This window comes from Palaemon carinicauda, chromosome 34 (genome assembly GCF_036898095.1).
Source record: "Palaemon carinicauda isolate YSFRI2023 chromosome 34, ASM3689809v2, whole genome shotgun sequence".
NCBI classification, from domain to species: Eukaryota; Metazoa; Arthropoda; class Malacostraca; order Decapoda; family Palaemonidae; genus Palaemon; species Palaemon carinicauda.
In genome coordinates, this window is record NC_090758.1 from 71,946,524 (window position 1) to 71,967,641 (window position 21,118).

Consider the following 21,118-nt stretch of genomic DNA (forward strand, 5'->3'; position numbering starts at 1 on the left):
CCTACATGGCTGAGGACTATGAAGTGAAAAGTAGGAGATAATGAATGAAGAAGTATTGAATTAAAAGCTCAAGATAGAGACGACCTGCGAAATCTAACCGATGCCCTTTGCGTCATAGGCATAGGAGGAGACGATGATGATGATGATTAAAAGAAATGAGATTGAAGGTATTATCATGCTTCCTCGCCTTCATGAGAACAGATCCTGCTGTAAAGAAAGGTTGCCTGATCATGAAGCTTGCACGCATTTGACGTCCAGTCCAGTTCATAATGGCCACGACTGCTGCATCCTCGAAAGGGAAAAGAAATTAAGAGTAGAAAGCAATCATTCTACCTTTCCTTCTAAGGTCATGTTGAAACCACTTCCTTAGACGAGATGCATTTTTCTTGTGAGAGTTAGGCTGGCTACCTAGGCTGTTGATCAGCCACCCAAGGACTTAGGGGTATAGTCCCTCAGGTAGTGGGAGGTAAAGTCACCCGGTGTAAACAGAATCCTATCTTAATACCTGAGCCACTGACAGGTTCTTCCCGAGTGCTAAGGAAGATCTGATATATCTAACTTGTGAGTCCTTGGCACAATTGGACTTCCAACCCCCTTGCTGGTTGAGAGATAGGCACTAAAGGGATAAGAAAAGACTTTCGAGCTCGGTTTTAAGATAGCACCACGGAGCCTGTAGGACAGGGAGGAGATGGAGGACTTGAACCTGATATTGTGGACAGCTGGAGTTTGGGTCTTGGCCATGCACTCAGGAACCAGCTAAGCTAAAGGTGACCTTCCATTCTTAGGAATGACTAGTGTCATACCAAAAGCTCACCAACGCAATTTTTCGAAGCTAATGCTAGCCTAAAGACTGTCTAGAAAGTTCTTTTTTGATGATCTTCTCAAAGGCTAGTATGGAGGACTTGTAATAGACTTGAGAACTCTGTCATATCCCACTCCAGGGCCTGAGTTCTTGGGATGGGCAAAACTACTCAAGGCTTCTCATGAATGAAGACAGCTCCCACAAAGAGCAGAAGGATTATGTTACTCAAAGGATTGTGCTCAAGGCTGGGAGGTAGCCTTAACCAGCTGCGATTAAGGTGCTTCTCTTGGTAGAGAGAGGGATGAGGAAGTCCGTTACCTGTGCTAAGTGGTCTGGCCTATGGTAATAAATGGTTTAATTTCCCCTTTAGAGCAGTGTAGAAAACCATCGCAGGTACCAAGACATATCTTGAACAGTCCCTCACTAAAAGCCTTTTGCTCAGAGGATATGCTGTATAGTCTCCAACTGTGAAGTTCAATCGACTTCATGCATTGGTTGTAGCTGTGATGTGTCTAACAGAGAAGTGTTCAAGTGTTCCATGGAGATAGTTCTCTTGGAGCGCAATTAAACATGATAAAAGATCAGGATCACGTTCACCTGGGACCTACTGCGATCAACACTCCATTGATCAGCCAACAATTCAGCCTGAAAGGGAGGTAATGTATAGGTGTCCAGGTGAGCCTTTTGGTGTAAGACAGCATCCTTCAACAGTTTAGCAGTGTGACGAACACGTCAATTCCCAGTGATTCCCAGAGAGCAAGAAGTAAGGATGAAAAGACCACGCAGAATGTACAACCTGTCTGACAACTCAGCGTGTCCAGTAGTACATTACCGTGCCTGGAATAAATTCACTGAAAGATCTACAGCATTCTAGGAATGGTGTTCCAGAAGACATTACCACAGCCGAGCTGGGAGTTCTCGCTTGAACACGAAAGGTTGCGCTGCCTTGCTGAGCCTACTAATGGGATGTTTCGAAGGGAAGACTAACTAGTGGCTTCTCTGTCAGCATGTCCAGGTACTTCCTCCTCAGTTTGGGTGTGAAACTAACTTTTCTCAATTTCCCATGATCCACAGATTGGTCCAAAAGGAGAGTACTCGATCTTGAACCTGTAGCAACTGCCAGGAGTAGAGAGATATCAGTAGATGTACTGTATCCCAATGGAGTGGGCCCAAGCTGATACGAGTGAACAATTGAGTTGATACTTGGGGAGATATGAACAGTCCAAAGCACTGAGGTATTTACCATAGGACATAAGGATGGATACGATATTTGGGAATAAGTTTTCTTCATATCCACCAAAAGCTGCCTGTCTAATGGCAGGCTGTACAGTACTTGGCATCCTCTCAGTGAAAAACGCACATTGATGAACAAACTTGTTTTGTGATGTGACGTTGATTACTAGTCTCCAGCCCTCGATTGATTTTTGCACCAGGAAGAGCCTACTTTAGAACTCCGAAAAACTATTGAACGACTCCGAGCGCATTCTTCCAATGCATCGCTTCAACTTCTACCATCAAGGACAGCTTTCGGCAATTTTGGGAGAGAATGTTGCTGCCACGTTGTCCAATGGAGTTCGGCGTCCATTTCCTCCTACACAGGCCAAGTTAGACATAAATAGGTGGAGCACTTTCTGCCTCTTTCTTAGAGGAAGAGGAAGAAGCAACTAGTGTCCATATCAAGCTTTGGAGGCTGCTGGACCTTTCTTCAATGTAGATTCTGATGGTATAGCACTCCAAATACCTAGTCAGGGCTGCCTTCGAAGGGCCTGGATCCTTGACTATAATTGTGGACGAGGGAGGCATGGCTAGCCTTCCTCCACTTCTCACTGTTGTTTCTATGTCTTTTTCAGGAAAAGTACGTTCCCCTGTCCGACTTGTCTGGAGAATCGGTAACCAACAGCATCCCTTTCTTCATGCACCAGTTGGCCCATTAGTTACCTGACTGGTGTGCTAAGAAGTTCACCCCTTCTGCACAGGATGGAACCAACCTACTGTACTTTACCAACATAGAATCTTCTTTCTTGAGGAAGTGCAGAAGGTAGGATCTTACTCAATCAGGACTAGGGGTTTGTAAATTTACTCTTGCCATGTGAGCAGTTCCAACCATGCCACCTCTCGTGAGGTCTTTTATCATTGAAGAGTGCTAAAGCGCTGATCAGTGACTGAGACCACACTGTCATAGTAACCACGGTAACCTCTCCAAGTTCATTGGATTTAAGAGCGGGTGTAGGAACCTTGACAAACGAATACTATCTTGGGGTTCTCCACATCTGCTGGTGTCAGACTAAAGTGCAAGGACATTGAGGTATTAAAAACCAGAGGCTCCTCCTCCCCTTACTAAGGGGGAAAGTCTCGATAATCATTTTGGTTGATAGTTCTTTCCTCGAAGAGCAAGAATGTTTAATTTTTTTTTGCCTGACCCTTATGTGTTCTTGCGTATAAATCCACGAGGAAGTTGAAGTGGGGCTAGACTGATAATCTGCTTTCCCTTTGGAAACAGACTTGCTCTTGGCAGTCATGCCCCCAAGACTAATATAGTTCAGAATATTTTGGTCCCTGTGATGCGTATTGGTGAGCAGGATATCAGGCAGCAAGCAGTCATATAGTGTACGTACTAGTCACCAGGAGGTAATGGATCTTGTTGCCAATTTCGTGTACCCGGTAGAACTCTTGTTCCCGGGTGCGCATACGAGTTTCCTAGTGAATGAACTGGGCATGTGAGGAAGGAACAGATCATAGGTGATTTCTTTCCCTACTGTGGGAGCAACTGGAATTGTATCCAGCGACCCGGGAGGTACAAGGGGAATGTTCACAAGGTGATAATCATGGAACTCATCTCTCGATGTAAGGGAACGTCTCGTCGCTTGTAAAAGCGAGGAGACACTATCATTGGCTCCAGAAAAGGGCATTGTCTTTCATTCTGACCAACAGTGTGTGTGTGCTTGTTCAGATGGGAGTTTGAGCAGGAGTGTAGGCGTCTACCATTTATCAATACAAAGTACTTTTCCTATCGGGGTTGGTTCTTATTACCGCTCGCATGTCTAGCACGTAAACGGGGGAAAGATTGGTTGTGTCTCTCACGACTCCTATTGATCGGTGTTCTTGGAGTTCTTTGATGCTTTCTTCTTAGAAATAGAAGCATTTTAAGAATCTGGGGCAAAGGAGGAAGAAAACTTGAAGAGGAGGAGAACACACAATCTTCTTGTCAGCCTTCTTTGGAGTCAAAATTTTAGAAAAAAAGTCGATGCTCCCATGGAAAAACAAGCCAATCGGCAAAGATCACACCCTTCAACGCTTCCATAGCAGGACTCGGTAAGGCACTCAAGGGATAGTCTCGGCTTTCTGAGGTTCAGGTTGTTGTCATTCAGCCATACGTAACGAGGTGATGACCGCGAATACTCATGCTCTTGTAAGTCACAAGGGTGATTAGTGTTAATGGCAGGTTTCCACATTAATGTGACTCGCTTCCTGTGACTTTAATTTGAAACAACTGCATAGCCTTGTCGGAGATCAATGCAGATTACATGTCTTTGGCGCTGGAGAGGCGCTATGGAAGCCCTGGCAAGTAGGAAGGTCGAATCAGTGAGCGTCGAAGAGTCTCGGCGTGAGCCGGCCTGGAGCCGCCGCTGGTGCAGATCTTGATGGGAGGCCCCTTGCGTCAATAGGCATAAGAGACAACGATGATGATAATGCATATCCTTGTACCTTTCATTTAAATTATCTAGGTTTACCAGACACATAACATGTTTACATTCTATCTGTTTATTCTGGAAAGAGAAGGAAAAGAAATTAGAATACAGTATTTAAAATTGAGAGGCAGCAACAGCATGTACGTACTGCTCACATCTGAAGTAAAAAGTGCTTGTATTACTACTAAAGTTTAACAGTAGTTCCAACTTTGCTAAAGTCATACACCCATTTAAAAATAATGGTTTGTATTCATATGTGAACAAATATAAAAATAGATTTTTGACCACAGCATATCACTTTTGTGTAATGACCTGTTCATTTTCCATTATCCCTTCTATACCAAATAACACTACCGAGTGTGTACCTTAAAAACTAACTGTTATTGGACAATGTAAATTTATGATCAATAAAATAGTTACATGTACTTTAAATAATCTGATTTAGCATGAACCTAACTTATAAATGAAATAATCATATACCCAGGACTAGGTGTATTTGTAGGGGTTTTAATTTGCACTTAAAACAATAATAAATACATATACTCCTCCATTGAAAACTTCACTGTAAGAAAAGGTAGCAAAAATTTTAAAATACATGAAAATTTGAGAAATGAGTTAACTTAGCTATACTGTAAAACGATTACGTGAAAAATAAAGGAATTTAAAATTAAATCGGAGATCACAGTAAATTTCCATCAAAACGGAAATCCTATTTAAAGTTGCCCTCAGCTGAAATCGGAACTAGACTTCCGCTGCTTCAAATTAGAAGACTGATCTTCGGTGGAACTTGTTCTAGCGTGCAACAGTTGAGATTTGCGAGATGGCCCAGGTTTCGAATCTTCTTGCTTGATTTGCTGAAATGATTACATTAATTATTATAATATAAGAACTACATTTTTTTCAATAAATTTAAATTACTATAATGAACACCAAATCTCTATCTTATTACAGTGTTCATTATAAATAAAGATAAGGTGACCATTAATAATTTACTGTTTAATCTTTAAGAATTATGTGAAAAATACAAAATTATGATACAGAATTTTATAAACGCTGATATTCTACTGTACATATGATTTTGCATTTAATATTCTATTGATGATTTCTTAAAATGCAAGACTTATGAGTTTTTATGTTTATAAACTCCTATTTCACATATTCAATTGTCTTTATACAGAGTACTTCTCAATGATGTCCCACCTACAATTATTATTATTATTACTTGCTAAGCTACAACCCTAGTTGGAAAAGCAGGATGCTATAAGCCCAGGGGCTCCAACAGGGAAAATAGCCCAGTGAGGAAAGGAAACAAGGAAAAATGAAATATTTTAAGAATTGTAACAGCATTAAAATAAATATTTCCTTTATAAACTATAAAAACTTTAAACAAAACTAGAGGAATAGAAATAAGATAGAATGGTGTACCCTCAAGCAAGAGAACTCTAATTTTGATGAAGGAGGCACTGCCTCTGTACTCTGAACAGTACACAGCATTGCTTTAGCCAGTTAATACCTGGTAAATGCTAAAGGACCTTCAAAAATAGGATTAACATTAATGATTAATGTTAATTGTTCATTACTTCTCTTGCAGTTTATTTATTTCCTTGTTGGACCCCTTAAGGGCTTGTACCATCCTGCTTTTCCAACGGCGGTCGTAGCTTAGCCAGTAATAATAATAATAATAAAGCTCAATTCAAATCTTCTGTCATAAGCACATTAATCTGCAAGGTTAGGAGACAGATGTAAACTTCTTGACAAGCATTCGATAGTAATAAATATAGTAAGAAAGGACTTTGCTCAAGGTTCGTACGGGTGGATGCACTGTTGCTGTTTATAGCAAAGACAATGTAATACACATTACATCTGCTTATGGCTTGATCCTTGATAAAAGTTTTAAAGGTGTATTACACAGCGGATCTCCGCAATAGCACAGTATATCCACCATCATCTTGATCACCGATAGAAGAGTTCATTGTTGTGCTGGAGTATGGTACTGTAATCTTAAACCTTGGTATAAGAGCTAACTGTTTCATTATATATATTCCTTCCAGTACTGTTACTTATGCTGTGGGCTTACCCCATGATCCTGTTAGCGTTTCTCCTTGCTGTCGCTATTATCGGCAACTGTAGGAGTCTGGTCACAGCTAAGGTCAAAGAGATGAGGCAGACATGAGTTGGTTCCTCAGCATGTCTCTGGTCCTCTCTGGTACTGTCTCCAACTGCAGTTTCTGTGATCTTAAGGCATAAGTCCAGCTGCCCTATTGATCTCTTCACAAGTTTGTGCTTGCAGAAAGCTAGTGCATAGTTTCTATAACAAGTCCCATGACAGTGAAACTTTTAATTGATAGTCAATTCTTTTGAAGGGGAAGTTCTGGAGGACTGCCCTAGATCTATCGCAAGATAGCTACGTCTGGCACAGCATTCCTAACTGCTGCTGCTGCATTGAAGGCAACTGGGAACACACCTGCTGAATAGAGGAGCAGGTGTGTTATAACCAAGATTCACAACATGAACACTGGTCATAGTAAAACTCAAACAATTTGGAAGTACTGTAGTTTGGTCTTTGAAGAACCCTTCGAAAGCTAAACAGCTAAGGGCAAAAACCAAATTGATCCAGTACCTAGAATCTCAAAAGCTTGTCTAGAATCTTCCTGAGGACTCTGAAAGAATGAGAGGCTTCACCACACCTGTGATCCTAGGGACAAACTAGTGTGTTTCTTTCAGGCTGTTTGGTCTACTTGAAGAGAAAGTTATATTGAAGATCATTGCAAGCAATTTACCCAGAGACATACTCCACTAACATTAAAACATCAATCTCTTGCAAGGCCTTCCTTCTGCATCGCCCTTGGCATGATATCGGATAGTTTTCCAACTATTGGTGAAATCTATGACACACAATCGGAAACTCCGGATGCCACCAACAATGAAATAGGAAGCGTTAGTGGACTAGCTAATCAATGTGACTGCCCAAAACGTCAACTACCACCTCCGCCGCCTACAGAATTACCGTTCAGTGCAATCGAGTCCAACCGGTCTAAACTAAAGGACTACTTCTTGGAGTACTACGAATCAAGTACATTCAACGTATGTGACCACCAACCGTTACCACTAATGGATGGACCCCCAATGAAGTTGATGATCGATCCGAATGCTGATCCTGTTGCTCGTCACACACCAGTGCCAGTGCCGTTACACTGGCAAGAGGAAGTTAAAGCTGGACTTGACCAGGACGTCCGCCTTGGTGTCCTTGAACCTGTCCCAATCGGAAAACCAGTAACTTGGTGCCATCGGATGGTTGTATGTGCTAAGAAAAATGGCACACCTCGACGAACAGTTGATTTTCAGCCTCTCAATGTGCACGCTAAGAGAGAAACGTATCATACGCCTTCTCCATTTCACCAAGCAAGGTCAGTACCACAAGGAAAAAAGAAAACCGTCTTTGATGCCTGGAACGGATACCACAGTGTACCGATTCAGGAATCTGACAGTCACTTAACTACGTTTATCACTCCTTGGGGACGCTATCGTTATAAAACAGCCCCTCAAGGGTATATTGCTTCTGGCGACGGATATACTCGACAGTATGATGAAATAGTTGCCGAGATACCCAACAAAACTAAATGTGTCGACGATGTTCTTCTTTGGTCTGACTCAATAGAGGAGAGTTTTTTCCAAGCTGTACAATGGCTCGACATATGTGGAAGACACGGCATAACACTCAACCCTGACAAATTTCGTTTCGCAGAAGACACAGCTGAATTCGCCGGATTCGAAATAACCCCAGACACAGTTCGCCCATGTGCACGATATCTTAGTGCAATTATGGACTTTCCAACCCCCAGAAATATCACCGATGTCAGATCTTGGTTTGGTTTAGTAAACCAAGTATCGTATGCTTTCAGCATGACCGACAAAATGCTACCATTCAGACAGTTATTGAAACCAGGAACACCATTCACCTGGAATGACAATATTAATGCACTCTTTGAGGAGTCTAAAACTGCCATTATCAACGAAATTGAAGAAGGCGTGCGAATCTTTGACAAGACAAAACCTAGCTGTCTCGCCACCGATTGGTCAAAATCAGGAATTGGATTCTGGCTGTTCCAGAAACATTGCGACTGTCCAGACAACCGACCATTTTGTTGTCGCACTGGTTGGAAGAAGGTTCACACATGCAGCTGTCTCTCGATATGCACCAGTTGAAGGTGAAGCGTTGGCAGTCGTCGATGCTCTAGATAAGGCAAGATACTTTGTTCTTGGCTGTGAAGATCTTGTGGTCGCAGTTGACCATAAACCCCTGTTGAAAATATTTGGTGACAGATCATTGGAGGACATATCAAATTCACGTCTCAGAAACTTGAAGGAAAAGTCCCTCCGCTATCGATTTCGCATGATTCATACCCCAGGGGTCAAGCATCTCATTACAGATGGAGTATCGCGCCACCCAACTGGAAAATCTGAAAAGCTATCGCTTCAAGATGACATTGCATCAGTTGACAGTGTACCTTCCATGAGAAATGTTCCCCTACACAAATTGCCATCAGCATATTCTGTTTCCACTGACAATGATATTGATACTTGTATCAATTCCGCGAGCATCTCTACACTGTTGATGGTGTGATACTATACAAGGAGCGTATAGTTATTCCTCCAGCCCTTCGTCAGGAAATTCTCACATCTCTTCATTCAGCACATCAAGGAATTACCTCTATGGTATCGCGAGCAGAGTCATCTGTGTTTTGGCCAGGGATAACACCCGCTATAACAGCACTTCGAGCTGGATGCAACCACTGCAATCGCATCGCGCCTTCGAATCCTAGTGCTCCGCCTACACCCCTTATATCTCCAGACTACCCATTCCAATGTGTTTGTGCAGATTACTTTCACTACCGAGGAGTTGGATATTTAGTTATAGTTGATCGATACTCGAATTGGCCCATAGTTGAACGATCTTCGAACGGTGCAGAGGGTCTTATAACTTCACTACGCCGAACATTTGTGACATTTGGGATTCCGGATGAATTGACATCTGATGGTGGACCTGAATTTACAGCGACGGCAACTAGGCAATTTTTAAAGGACTGGGGAGTCCATCACCGCCTTTCCTCTGTGGCCTTCCCACATAGTAATTGCAGAGCCGAAATAGGCGTCAAAACTGTCAAGCGTCTTTTAGCGGACAACACGGGCAGTAACGGTGATCTCAACACTGATGAATTCCAACGTGCGATGCTCCAATACAGGAACACACCTGACAGAGATACCAAGTTATCTCCTGCAATATGTGTATTTGGTCGTCCCATCAGAGACTTCATACCTGTCCCGCCCGGCAGGTACCGTCCCCACGACACGTGGAAGGAAACACTCAATGCAAGAGAGGAGGCCCTAAGACATCGACACCTTAAACAGGGAGAGCGCTTATCAGAGCACACTAAGAGACTACCCCCACTGTCCATAGGTGACAGGGTTCGCATCCAAAATCAAACACGAAATCACCCCCTGAAATGGGACAAAACCGGTGTCATCATAGAAGTCCGCCAATTCGACCAATACGTCGTCAGAGTTGATGGCTCTGGTAGAGTCACGCTAAGGAACCGGAAGTTTTTGAGACAATACGTGCCTGTCAGGAGTATTCCAGAAGTCCGTACAATTAGAGATGACTATAATCGGAATAAGATTGTACCTATTGCCAATCCTTCGACCACTAAAACGTCTGAGACCATTGTGAAGGACACCATTCCGACAACCCAAAATCCGGACACACATGGTACTCTTCCACTGACCACTTTGCCGTTACCAAGTGGTACTACCCCTGACATTCATTTTGATGTTGCTGCTCCGGAATGCTATCCCAACGACCTCGGTAACACTGCGAATCATCAAGCAGAGATTCCGCCTCCCAATGATAGCACAAACTCTCCATCGTAGTTAACTCCTGCCATGCCAACTTTGGAGCAATGCAAGTCCAGTCGTACCCGTCGACCGCCAACATGGCACTGTGATTTCGAGGTGAACTAGCTATAGTGTCATCATGATCAACACATGACAATAATTGTTTTTCAAGTTTCCGTTCCTTCACACGCTAACAGGAGTTTAGTGTTCATGAACCTATAATTTGGATGTTCAATTGCCACCCAATGTTTTGACATCAGTTTTAAACCGACCGCCACGAGAGACATTTTAAAAGGCCGTTTAAAAACTTGAGGGGAGATAATGTTTATATAACATTGAGTTATATACATTATTCATCATTTATTCTTAATATGTTTTATATTCATTTGAGTTATATACATTGTTCATCATTTATTCTAAATATGTTTTATGTTCATTTCAGATTGACCGTGGTCATTGTTCAATAATAAAGACATTTGAATAAATGGACCAAGCTCTTATTTATCATGCTACTCTGTCAATTTCTGAAACAAACCTTGTTACTATCTTGATATCATTTATTTCTAGCCATAAAAATGTTCACTGCCAAATAACAGAGCGCTGGATCCTGCAACACTAAAATCGCTGATTTCCTAAATAAATATTTAATTAGTGAAAGCATTTCCTTACAGCCAAATGAACAGAGGAGTAAAATGTGTATCTTTTGAGCCCAGAGATACCGGGAATCTTCCTTTCCTGATTTTACAAGTGCCGAGACAATGGGAAACTACCTAATCTGAAATGATGACAAACTTAGGTCACTGATTCCATCCTGTATGGAATTTTCTGCCAAAACTTACAGCATGCTGAGGCTGGTGATTAGCTTCCTTCTGTACCATAAGAAGATGCCTGTAAAACCCAGGCAAATTGTCTTGTACTCCAAGTGATTAATGGAAATAATAAGGTCCCTTGATTTGCTGACCCAAGGTTCAGGTTTACAGTACTGTAATTGTAATACTTAATGGAGGCTCAAGTCTTCTTCTGTCCTTTAACAAACCCCTTCAACAAGGAAGGCTCTTGGCTGGCCTTTTACTTAGATATCGTCGTCGTCGGTGCCCACTCGTGTCCGAGTATTGGGTTCTGTCGTTAGCCATCAGCCTCCTGAGAAAGAGATGAAGAAGGGAGGAGGAAACGACAGAATGCCAGTAGCTGGGTATATTTTTTTGGGTGGTCGTGGCTTTGCAACGGCCACGCACACACACTTGGCCCACACCGTTTTCACCGCGGCTCAAGACATATGAGACAGGCGGCTTCTCCGATGTTGGTTGCATCGGGCTGCCGGGTTCTTGTTATGTCAAGGCCCGCCTTGTTGCCTGCCCGACAGGCATTGCCCTCTTCCGCCGGCGCTGGGAAGCTCCGCCGTTGGGGTCTTGTTTGGTTTGATTTTGGAGTTTTCCTTCTAGCCTTTGCCTATCTTAAATAAAGGAGAAGGCCTATAGGGGTCCAGTCTTGGTCTGGTCTCTCAGAACTGGCCTTAGCGGTATGGTTGAGCCTGCCAGGGTGGATAAACTACCCCACCGCCATTGCCCAGCCCATCATTACTAATACATAAGATAAATTGCAATTACTTCCACTTATTAAAGTAAGCACAATGCACATTGACGGTCGGTTGCTAGATCCTATGGACAAAGGTGTGGCACAGCCAGCACACAATGTTTCTTTCGATTTGTAATAGTGTTTGAGATTTACGCAGAACGGACGTGGGCTGTACATAAGTACTGTGGTGGGTTTGCTAAGAAACAAATGAACAGCTTTCACATTTTCCATATTTGATATAAAGATGCAACTATGAAAAACTAAACTGTATAAGAAAGTCATCAGCTTATAAACAATCGGAGATACAAACAAATCAGACTGAAATCGTAAAACAGAGATATTGTATCGATAGTTTATATACTGTGATAAGATAAAGAAATACTTTAATATATCAATATTATATGAATTTTATACAATTAGCAAAATGACATTTGCAATCAATCTGATATTCTTTTCATATAAAACAGGAGTATTTTTTTACTTTAGTAGCTGGAAATCATAAGCATTGGAGTTAGGTTAGGCCTACCCTGAGATAAAATTCATGAAAATTCTTACGAACAGCTTCTTGGGACCTATTAGGTTTATAAGTGTATGACCTTCTCTATAAGTATTGTAGGGTGTTGATTAAGAAACAAATGAAGACCTTTAATTTTTTCATATTTAAGATAAAGATGCAACTATGAAAAAATAAACTGTATGATATAACCCTTTTACCCCCAGGCCATTTGGAACTTTCCAACCTTTAACCCCCAGGGGTTATTTTTTTTCAAGCACATTTTGCAGTATATTTTTTTAAATTGCTCTAACAGCCTTAATTTTCATCATAGAGAGGTCAGGTTGGTCTCATTCTCTTGGAAAATGCCTGAAGTTTCTCAAAAAATTATCAAAAATATGAAAAAAAAAAAAATGTAAATAGCAGTTTTTTGCTAGGACGTACCGGTACGTCCATGGGGGTAAAGGGATGAGTTTTGTGAAACGTACTAGTACGTCCTTTGGGGGTAAAAGGGTTAAATAAACAACACTATCAATATCATTCTTTTTCTAAATATAAAGTCATTCACCTTTTCAGTAAAGACGTGGGCTAGCTGTTCACTTCTCGACTGCCAGATCATCTGCTGCCGTTGGAACACGTCGGGATATCTAGAATTTAGGACGTTATGTTGTCAAGACTGCCTGGAATTTAAAGACTGCAAAAATCGTAATGAAGAAAATTGTTTTGGTTGGATTGAATTTAAGAATTTCAAAAGATCATACTGCAGAACATAGTTGATGAAGAATAATTAATGTGCAACATAAATATCATCTATTATACTTGAATAATCTACTAACCAACACTAACGACATATAATTTTAATTAGGGGTTGATCAAGAATAAATTGAATTTTTCAAAATACATTTAGCATATAAAGAATAATTTTTTTTTTATACGTAAATGACCAGAATGTTATTAATTCCTTTACTTTATATTAATATAATAGAAATTTACTCCATCAAATAAAGTTTTCAAGATACAAAAGCAGTAATTTCCCTACACTTCACCATGCATTTAGCAGAGCGCATGAAATATTAACTATGACATAATAGCATTTCTTCCATGTGTGAAGTACGGCCCTCTCTTAGTCTTGTCTTGAGATTGTGTACAGTAATTGTTGATAATAAAATGTAAATAGAAAAGGCTATCTCTATGAAAATTAATTTAAAAACTCCCTAACATTATCTAAGCAATAGATTTTTTGTGTAAACTAGAAAAGGATGTTTAATAAATATTAAAGGCAGATGAGGTGTCCATCTCTTAGAACGGCAAATCAGAGGAGAGACGAAGGATCAAGCTATAATCTATAATCATAGCTACTTGCCAAGCTACAACCCTTGTTGGAAATGCAGGTGCTACAAGGGTAAGTGCTCCAGAAGAGAAACTAGTCTAGTGAGGAAAGGACATAGAGAAATACCTAATAAACTATACACATATAATAAAAAAATATACAATACATACAGACCAGTAAGAACATTAAAATAATGTCATGTATAAACTATGAAATAAGACTTTTTTCAACCAGTTCAACAGAAAAACCTTTGAAACTATAGTAGTTTGAACTTCGGAAGTTCCACATTCAACACAGATTAGGAATATCATTTCACAATCTCGTCACAGCTGGAATAAAAATGACAAATTCGTAGGTAATTTGTATTATTCCTAACTATACAAACCTTAGCTATTAAATAGGGGTTATTACTTTCGGCGTAGCTGAAATGACGAGCCATTAAAATTTTAACGAGGGTTTACTACCCCACCGCTAGTTAGCGGGGGGTAGGGGGTTAGCCTGCTATCCCCCCCTCACACACACCTGTGCTTGAGCTCACTTTGCTTGGAGGTAGGACTACCAGGGGGATAGGGCAGGCGGGCAAGTTTGATTAAATAGCTAAGGTTTGTATAGTTAGGAAAAATACAAATTACTGTACCTACGAATTTGTCATTTGTTCCGTAACTGACATACAAACCACGCTATTTAATAGGGGTGACTCACCCACTAGGAAGGGTGGAAAGTCCCTGCTAGTACTGGCTTTTGGCTTTGCACGTGGACTCAATATTTGAGTGTGTTCGCACTCAGCAATAAGGAGTCCCTGCACCTCGCTAGAACCTTGCTACGCAAGGACTGTGGCCTAAGCAAGCTGTGTGTGAAGGTAAAATAAAGTGTGACTCGTCCTAGGAAGTTGACCTGTAGTCCCTTAGAAGGAAACTTTAGGCTAGGACTCTCCCGATACCACCTCGTCAGGGTATGGGAACGTGACAGTATTATCTTAATACTCGGAACACAAGGAAACATGGTTTACCTGCAGTGGTTTGAGGTCAGCTGTGTAGAGAACCCAGGATGCTGCTTTCCCCAAGAGAGGGGAGGATGAAGAAAAGAGTAAGGGCCAGACAAATCTTTTCATTCATGCAGACTAAAACCGGGTAACAATGCCCTCAACCTTCTGCTACTTGTCCACTAAGGAGCCTGAGGTTTTAAACCAGCTGTTGTGCAGCCACCACAGGGCCGATAGACAACGTATCGAGCCTCCTGTGGGTCAGGTCGTGCAGGTAGTGGGCTGTGAAGGTTGTCTGACGCTTCCACACTCCAGCTTGAAGGACCTGCATCATTGAGAAATTTCTCTTGAAGGCCAGGGATGTAGCTACGCCCCTGACATCATGTGCTCTAGGGCGAAGTGACAGAGGAGGATCTGGATTCAGGGACAGATGCATCACCCTACGAATCCATGCCGAGATGGTGTTCTTGATGACCCTTCTCTTAATCCTCCCAGTGCTAACAATGCTTGCACCTAGGGACGGACTGCAGCCGTTCTTCTGAGATATAGCCTCAGACTCCTTACTGGGCACAGTAGGAGAAGGTCTGGGACATCTGTTACAGAACGGAGACTCGAAATCTGGAAGGAGTCGAACCGAGCGTCCGGCACCCCCTGATTTTGCGTCTTAGCACCAAACTCAGGGACGAATTTGAACGTTACCTCCCTCCCCTACCCTTGCATGGGTGATGTCATATGAGAGACCATGAAGTTCATTGACTCACTTGGCCGAAGCCAAAGCTAGTAAGAACACCGTCTTCCAAGTTAGGAGGAGAACTGAAGCCTGGCGTACTGGTCCATAGTGAGGTCTCTTAAGAGACCTGAGAACTCGAACCACGTTCCATGGAGGAGGTCTCACATCCGACTGAGGGCAGGTAAGTTCATAACCTCGTATGAGTAGAGAAAGTTCCAGCGAGGAAGAAGAGATCATTTCTTTGAGCCTGAGGGCTAGACTTAAGGCTGAGCGATAGCCTTTCACCCCCGATACTGAAAGGCGCATTTTCTTCCCGCAAAAACACGAGGAACTCCGCTATTGCTGGAATAGTGGCATCGAGTGGAGAGATACCCCTTCCACGATACCAACCACAGAAGACTTTCCACTTTGCCTGGTAGACAGATGCGGATGATTTTCACAGATGTCCAGACATCCTAATCACAACTTGTTGCGAAAAATCCTCTCTCAGCGAGGAGATGCTGGATAGTCACCAGGCGTGAAGTCGTAGCGAAGCTACGGCTTTGTGGAAGATGCTGGCGTGTGGTTGTCTGAGTAGATCGTGTCGTGGAAGGAATTCTCTCGGAAGTTCCGTTAGGAATTGCAGAAGGTCCGGGAACCATTCCGCGTGATGCCATAGCGGAGTTATGAGGGTCATTGAAAAATTGACCGATATTCTGGTCTTGTTGAGCACCCTCCTCATCAGACAGAACGGGGGAAAGGCGTACACGTTGGTGTTGTCCCACCATTGTTGGGAGGCATCTTGCCAGAGCGCCTTGGGATCCGGGATTAGGGGGAAGTACAGTGGAATCTTGAAGATCAGCGCTGTCGCGAACAGATCCACAGTCGGGGAACCCCACAAAGTCAGGATTTTGTTGGCTACTAGATGACACAAAGACCACTCGATACTCACTATCTGAGACGCTCTGCTCAGATTGTCGGCGAGCACATTCCTCTTCTCTGGAATGAAACGCGCCGATAGTAGAATCGAGCGGACTTCGGTCCATCTCAGTATCTCTACTGCAAGATGGGATGGCTGCTTCGAAAAGGTACCTCCTTGCTTGTTGAAGTAAGCCACTACTGTGGTGTTGTCGCTTATCACCACCACAGAGTGACCTGCCAGGTAATGTTGGAACTGCTGAAGAGCCAACAAACCGGCCTTCATCTCTAGATGATTTATATGGAGGCATTTTTCTGATTCTGACCACAGGCCTGAGGTCCTGTGGTACAGAACGTGGCCCCCCCCCCACCCACCCATTCTTTGAGGCGTCCGAAAACAGCATTAAATCCGGGGGAAGAACGAGAATATCCACTCCTCTTCGTAGGTTCTCATCTGTCACCCACCACTGGCGGTCTGTCCGTTCCGCAGGACCCATAGGGATCATGACGTTCAGGGAATGGCAACCTTGATTCCACCGGGACTTGAGCCGCCACAGGAGAGATCTCATCCTGAGGCGATTGTTGGAACTAGACAAGCCAAAGATGAAAGGTGACCAAGGAGACGTAACCACGATTGGGTTGGAAGCTCTTCTCGACTGAGGAAAGGGCTTGCGACCCCTCTCAGCCTTGCTATCCTGTCATCTGATGGGAAGGCTTTGTGGAGATTGGTGTCTATAATCATGCCTAGGTAAACCAGTCTTGAGTGGGAAGCAGAGAGGACTTCTTGAGATTTACCATGATCCCCAGATCCTGGCAAAGTCCTAGAAGTTTGTCTCGGTGTCGAAGAAGGGATGACTCCGAGTCTGCTAGGATCAGTCAGTCATCCAGTTAACGGAGGAGACGGATGCCGATCCTGCGTGCCCACGATGATATTAGGGTGAACACTTCTGGTGAAACCCTGTGGTGCTGTGGAGAGACCGAAACACAGCACCTTGAACTGGTACCCCTTGTGGTCTAGGCTGAATCCTAAGTACTTCCTTGAAGACGGATGGACTGGGATCTGGAAGTACATGTCCTTCAGATCCAGTATACACATGAAGTCTTGCGGCTTCCCTGCAAGATTGACAGTGTTTGCGGTCTCCATGCTGAACGGAGTTTGCTTTAATCTGGACCTCTGCCCTAAGGGTCTGCCCCCTTGCTGATCCCATGGCAAGGGAGCTAAATGACACCAAATTCGTCCTCAGGGGAGGTAGAGATGTTGTGAACGGGACGCGATATCCCTGACTGATTACGGAAATCGTCCAGGAATTGGCCCCGAGTTGCTGCCACCTGTCTGCGCAACCTTGTAGGCATCCCCCCACTGGCGGACATGCAGGGGTACTGCCAATCCTAACGTTTGCGGCCTCGGCTGCTCCCTCTAGGATTCTTCCCTCCCCTGGAGGACTTCTTGCCTTTCTTGTCCTTGACCGGAAAGGGCTTAGACACCACTGTCTTCGCTGCCGTTGTCTTGGTGGGACGTGGCTGCTGGGGTGCTGGAGGTTTATAGGGCTTGAATGTCAAAGCCCTATGTAGGAGGGGGTCTTGGTGACTTCCTCCACCTCTCATCAGCCTGCTCCATGTCCTTAGGCTCAAACAGGTTCGTTCCCATAACGGAAGAATGTCTGAGCCTATAGATTTCGGTGCTAGGGGCCTCCCGGTATTGTCTTGGGAGTCCTTTGACTCCCTCCTGGGAGGGATGCAGGACGCCAACAACGACGGAGGCAGGCTCTTCTCCACCCCTATTCGAGAAGACTTTACCGCGCGAGGTGGGGTTCCCTCAATGATGTGATGGGGGAACGTCTCACCTTACGTGACTCTCCTGAGGACGGGAAATCCTCGTCCGAAGGGGAGGGAGAAAAGTCTGAGGGGGGAGGGGGCCTGCCTCGAAGATTTACGAGGAGACAGCTTCGTCCTCGGAGAAGTTACCGTGTCCGAAACTCCTCTTTTCCTCTTCAGGGTAGTAGATGCAGCCAAGGATTTGTGGCCCAACTCAGAGAGAACAGGCTTGAAAGCCTGTGCTACCGCTCTGATTAGAGCCCCAAACCAGGGCTGCCGGCTGTGCTGTCAGACACTCCCTCTGGAGGGGAACACAGCACAACACTGAAAATAAAACTTACTACATTTCTATACAAAAATATATACATAAACATAAAGAATGTTTATTTATATATTACAAGTATAAGAAAAAGTAAGTAAAAAGACAAAAATTAATGGCAGTCCAAAATAGGCGAGGAGGGAGAGAGGCAACAACCGTACTTGCTCCGAGCCAAAAGTAAAGTGAGCACAAGCACAGGTGTGTGTGTGAGGGGGGGGGGGGGGGGGGGTAGCAGGCTACCCCCCCTAACTGGCGGTGGGGTAGTAAACCCTCGTTAAAATTTTAATGGCTCGTCATTTCAGTTACGCCGAAAGTAATAACCCCTATTAAATAGCGTGGTTTGTATGTCAGTTACGGAACAAACTTCTAGTATGTGGTGTGGTATTGAGCCTCATGATGTAGAAGATAAGACTTTTGGAATTAACTTCATACCTAATATTACGAATTGGGAAAACATTTGTGCAATATCCATATAGAAATAACTGAATGATGGTGCCAGAGACTAATATCCTAATGAAGAATAAGGAATTTATTAGACATAAGTTTCTATCCAAGAAATTGAGATGGGATTCGACAGCTGGAGACCAGATAGAAGAAGGATACGCAAGGCAAAATATTTATTTATAATGGATTGATCACCAAAAAACTTTTTCTCAATAAGCCAATTGTTTGTGAAATTGAAAAAGGAAAAAACTGGATGTTTCTCCAGAGTAAATTTGCTATCAAGAATCACACATAGAATCTTGAATGAATTGTGTATAGTTAAAGAGACATTGTCAATGTAAAGATCTCATTGTTGAGGAGCCACTGTCCTCTACCTACATACAATTCTACTTTAAGTTTTGTTAGGCTTTACCTTCATCGCCCATGATTTGCACCATGAACTGATTTCAGTTAGATCTCTATAAGTGATTCAGCAACCATATTCAAATGGAATTGATGCAAAGTAGTATTAGCTGCATATGAATATGTAACAATCTTGTTTTCTAGGCCAGTCAACATATCGTGTATATAGAATGAAAAGTAACGAGCTTAGAACACAATCCTGAGGAACATCATATATTACATTCTAATAATTAGTATGGTAACCTTAAAAAATACTCTGCCATTATTTTTGAAAATCAATAATGATGCCAAGAAAAGACTCACCCACTACCAACGGTTTGGGTTTGAAAACCAAGGCCTCATGATTAACAAGGTTAAAGGAAGCATTAAAATAGAAGCCAATCATGCAAACTTCCTGACTACAATGAAGGGATTTCTGCATCGCATTGGAAATTGTAAGAAGGTCATCACATTCTCCAAGGCTTATGTGAAAATCAAACTATGGAACAGATGATTGCCTTCTGCATACCTATTTAAATATTTTGTCAAAAGACTTTCATAAATTTTAAACAATATGGAAGCTATTGAAATTAGGCAGTAATTAGCAGAGCTAGAGCTACCACAAATACATTTACCTAATGGAATAACATTAATAATTTTCCAACATGTGCAAAATAACTTTGAAGTGCTAACTTAAAAATCAAGACAACTTAGGAGCTAAGAACTTGGTTGTCTTTATAAAAAGACAGAAGGAAAAATATATCGAGGTCTTCGCCACCATTATTATCAAGGTCCAGTCATCATCCATCATCATCATTATCACATTCTACGTCTATTGACGCAAAGGGACTCGGTTAGGTTTCACCAGTCGTCTTCATCTTGAGCTTTGAATTCAATACCTCTCCATTCATCATTTCCATGTCATGTACATTTAGGTCTTCACCACCATTAGTATTAAGGTCCAGTAAATGTGCTTTAATTTTAAAGGCCCGAAAAGGTTGACTAGTTAGCTTAGCTTAGCTTCAACAAAAAAGGAATGGGGCAGGTTGATTTTTTTATTACTGTGTAAAGGATTGTCTATTCCTTTGGGTAGCGAGTGACAGAGCCATCAGGTTAAAGCAAAGAAGGAACTGTTAAGTCTACACCAAAGATGGCAACATTCAGTGACAAAAAAACCCCTAAGCTTACAACCTAAACTTTGGCTATCTTGTAGCTATAAGATTTCCTTGATAAAGATCACTAGCAGTTGTTTTTAGCAATTTCTACCAGCTCCCATTTGGTCAATATTTTAATATATCTGCCTGGAAAAAACCTCATACCTGCTTCACCATCCGTGTGAAATTACAGGTGCAAAGTAATTTATATTACTGTATTACTAGCAGTACCAGCTGAACTCGGTTGAGTCTCTTGTCAGGCTGGGAGGAACGTAGAGAGGAGGGGTCCCCTTTTTTGTTTCATTTGTTTCATGTCGGCTACCCCCCAAAATTGGGGGAAGTTCCTTGGTATATGTATGTATGTACTATCATTACAAGCCGAGCTGCAACTGGTTAAAAAAGCAGATGGATTGTTACAAGGCCATAGAGAAATCAGCCTTGTTTGAAAAAAAGAAAAAAGAGGATAAACTTCATAAACTATAAAAGATAAATCCATTTATCTATTTTTCCAAGGCACTTCCCCCAAATTTTGGGGGGTAGCCACATCAAACAAATGAACAAATGGGGATCTTTCCCCTCCGGTTCTCCCATCCTGACAAGGGATTCAGCCGAGTT

General features: G+C 42.6%; 1 protein-coding gene across 2 annotated transcripts in view; it reads right to left on the reverse strand.

The window, feature by feature from the left end:
- Positions 1-4,968: 4,968 nt before the first annotated feature.
- Positions 4,969-21,118, reverse strand: part of LOC137626444 (DNA-directed RNA polymerase III subunit RPC5-like) — a 167,189-nt gene continuing 151,039 nt past the window's right edge. For both annotated transcript variants that reach the window (XM_068357438.1, XM_068357439.1), the window contains 2 exons: positions 13,020-13,098; positions 4,969-5,345 (listed from right to left, as the gene is read on the reverse strand). In XM_068357438.1, coding sequence (XP_068213539.1) covers positions 5,217-5,345; positions 13,020-13,098 — 208 coding nt within the window. In that variant the 3' untranslated portion in view covers positions 4,969-5,216. The remainder of the gene's footprint in view (positions 5,346-13,019; positions 13,099-21,118) is intronic.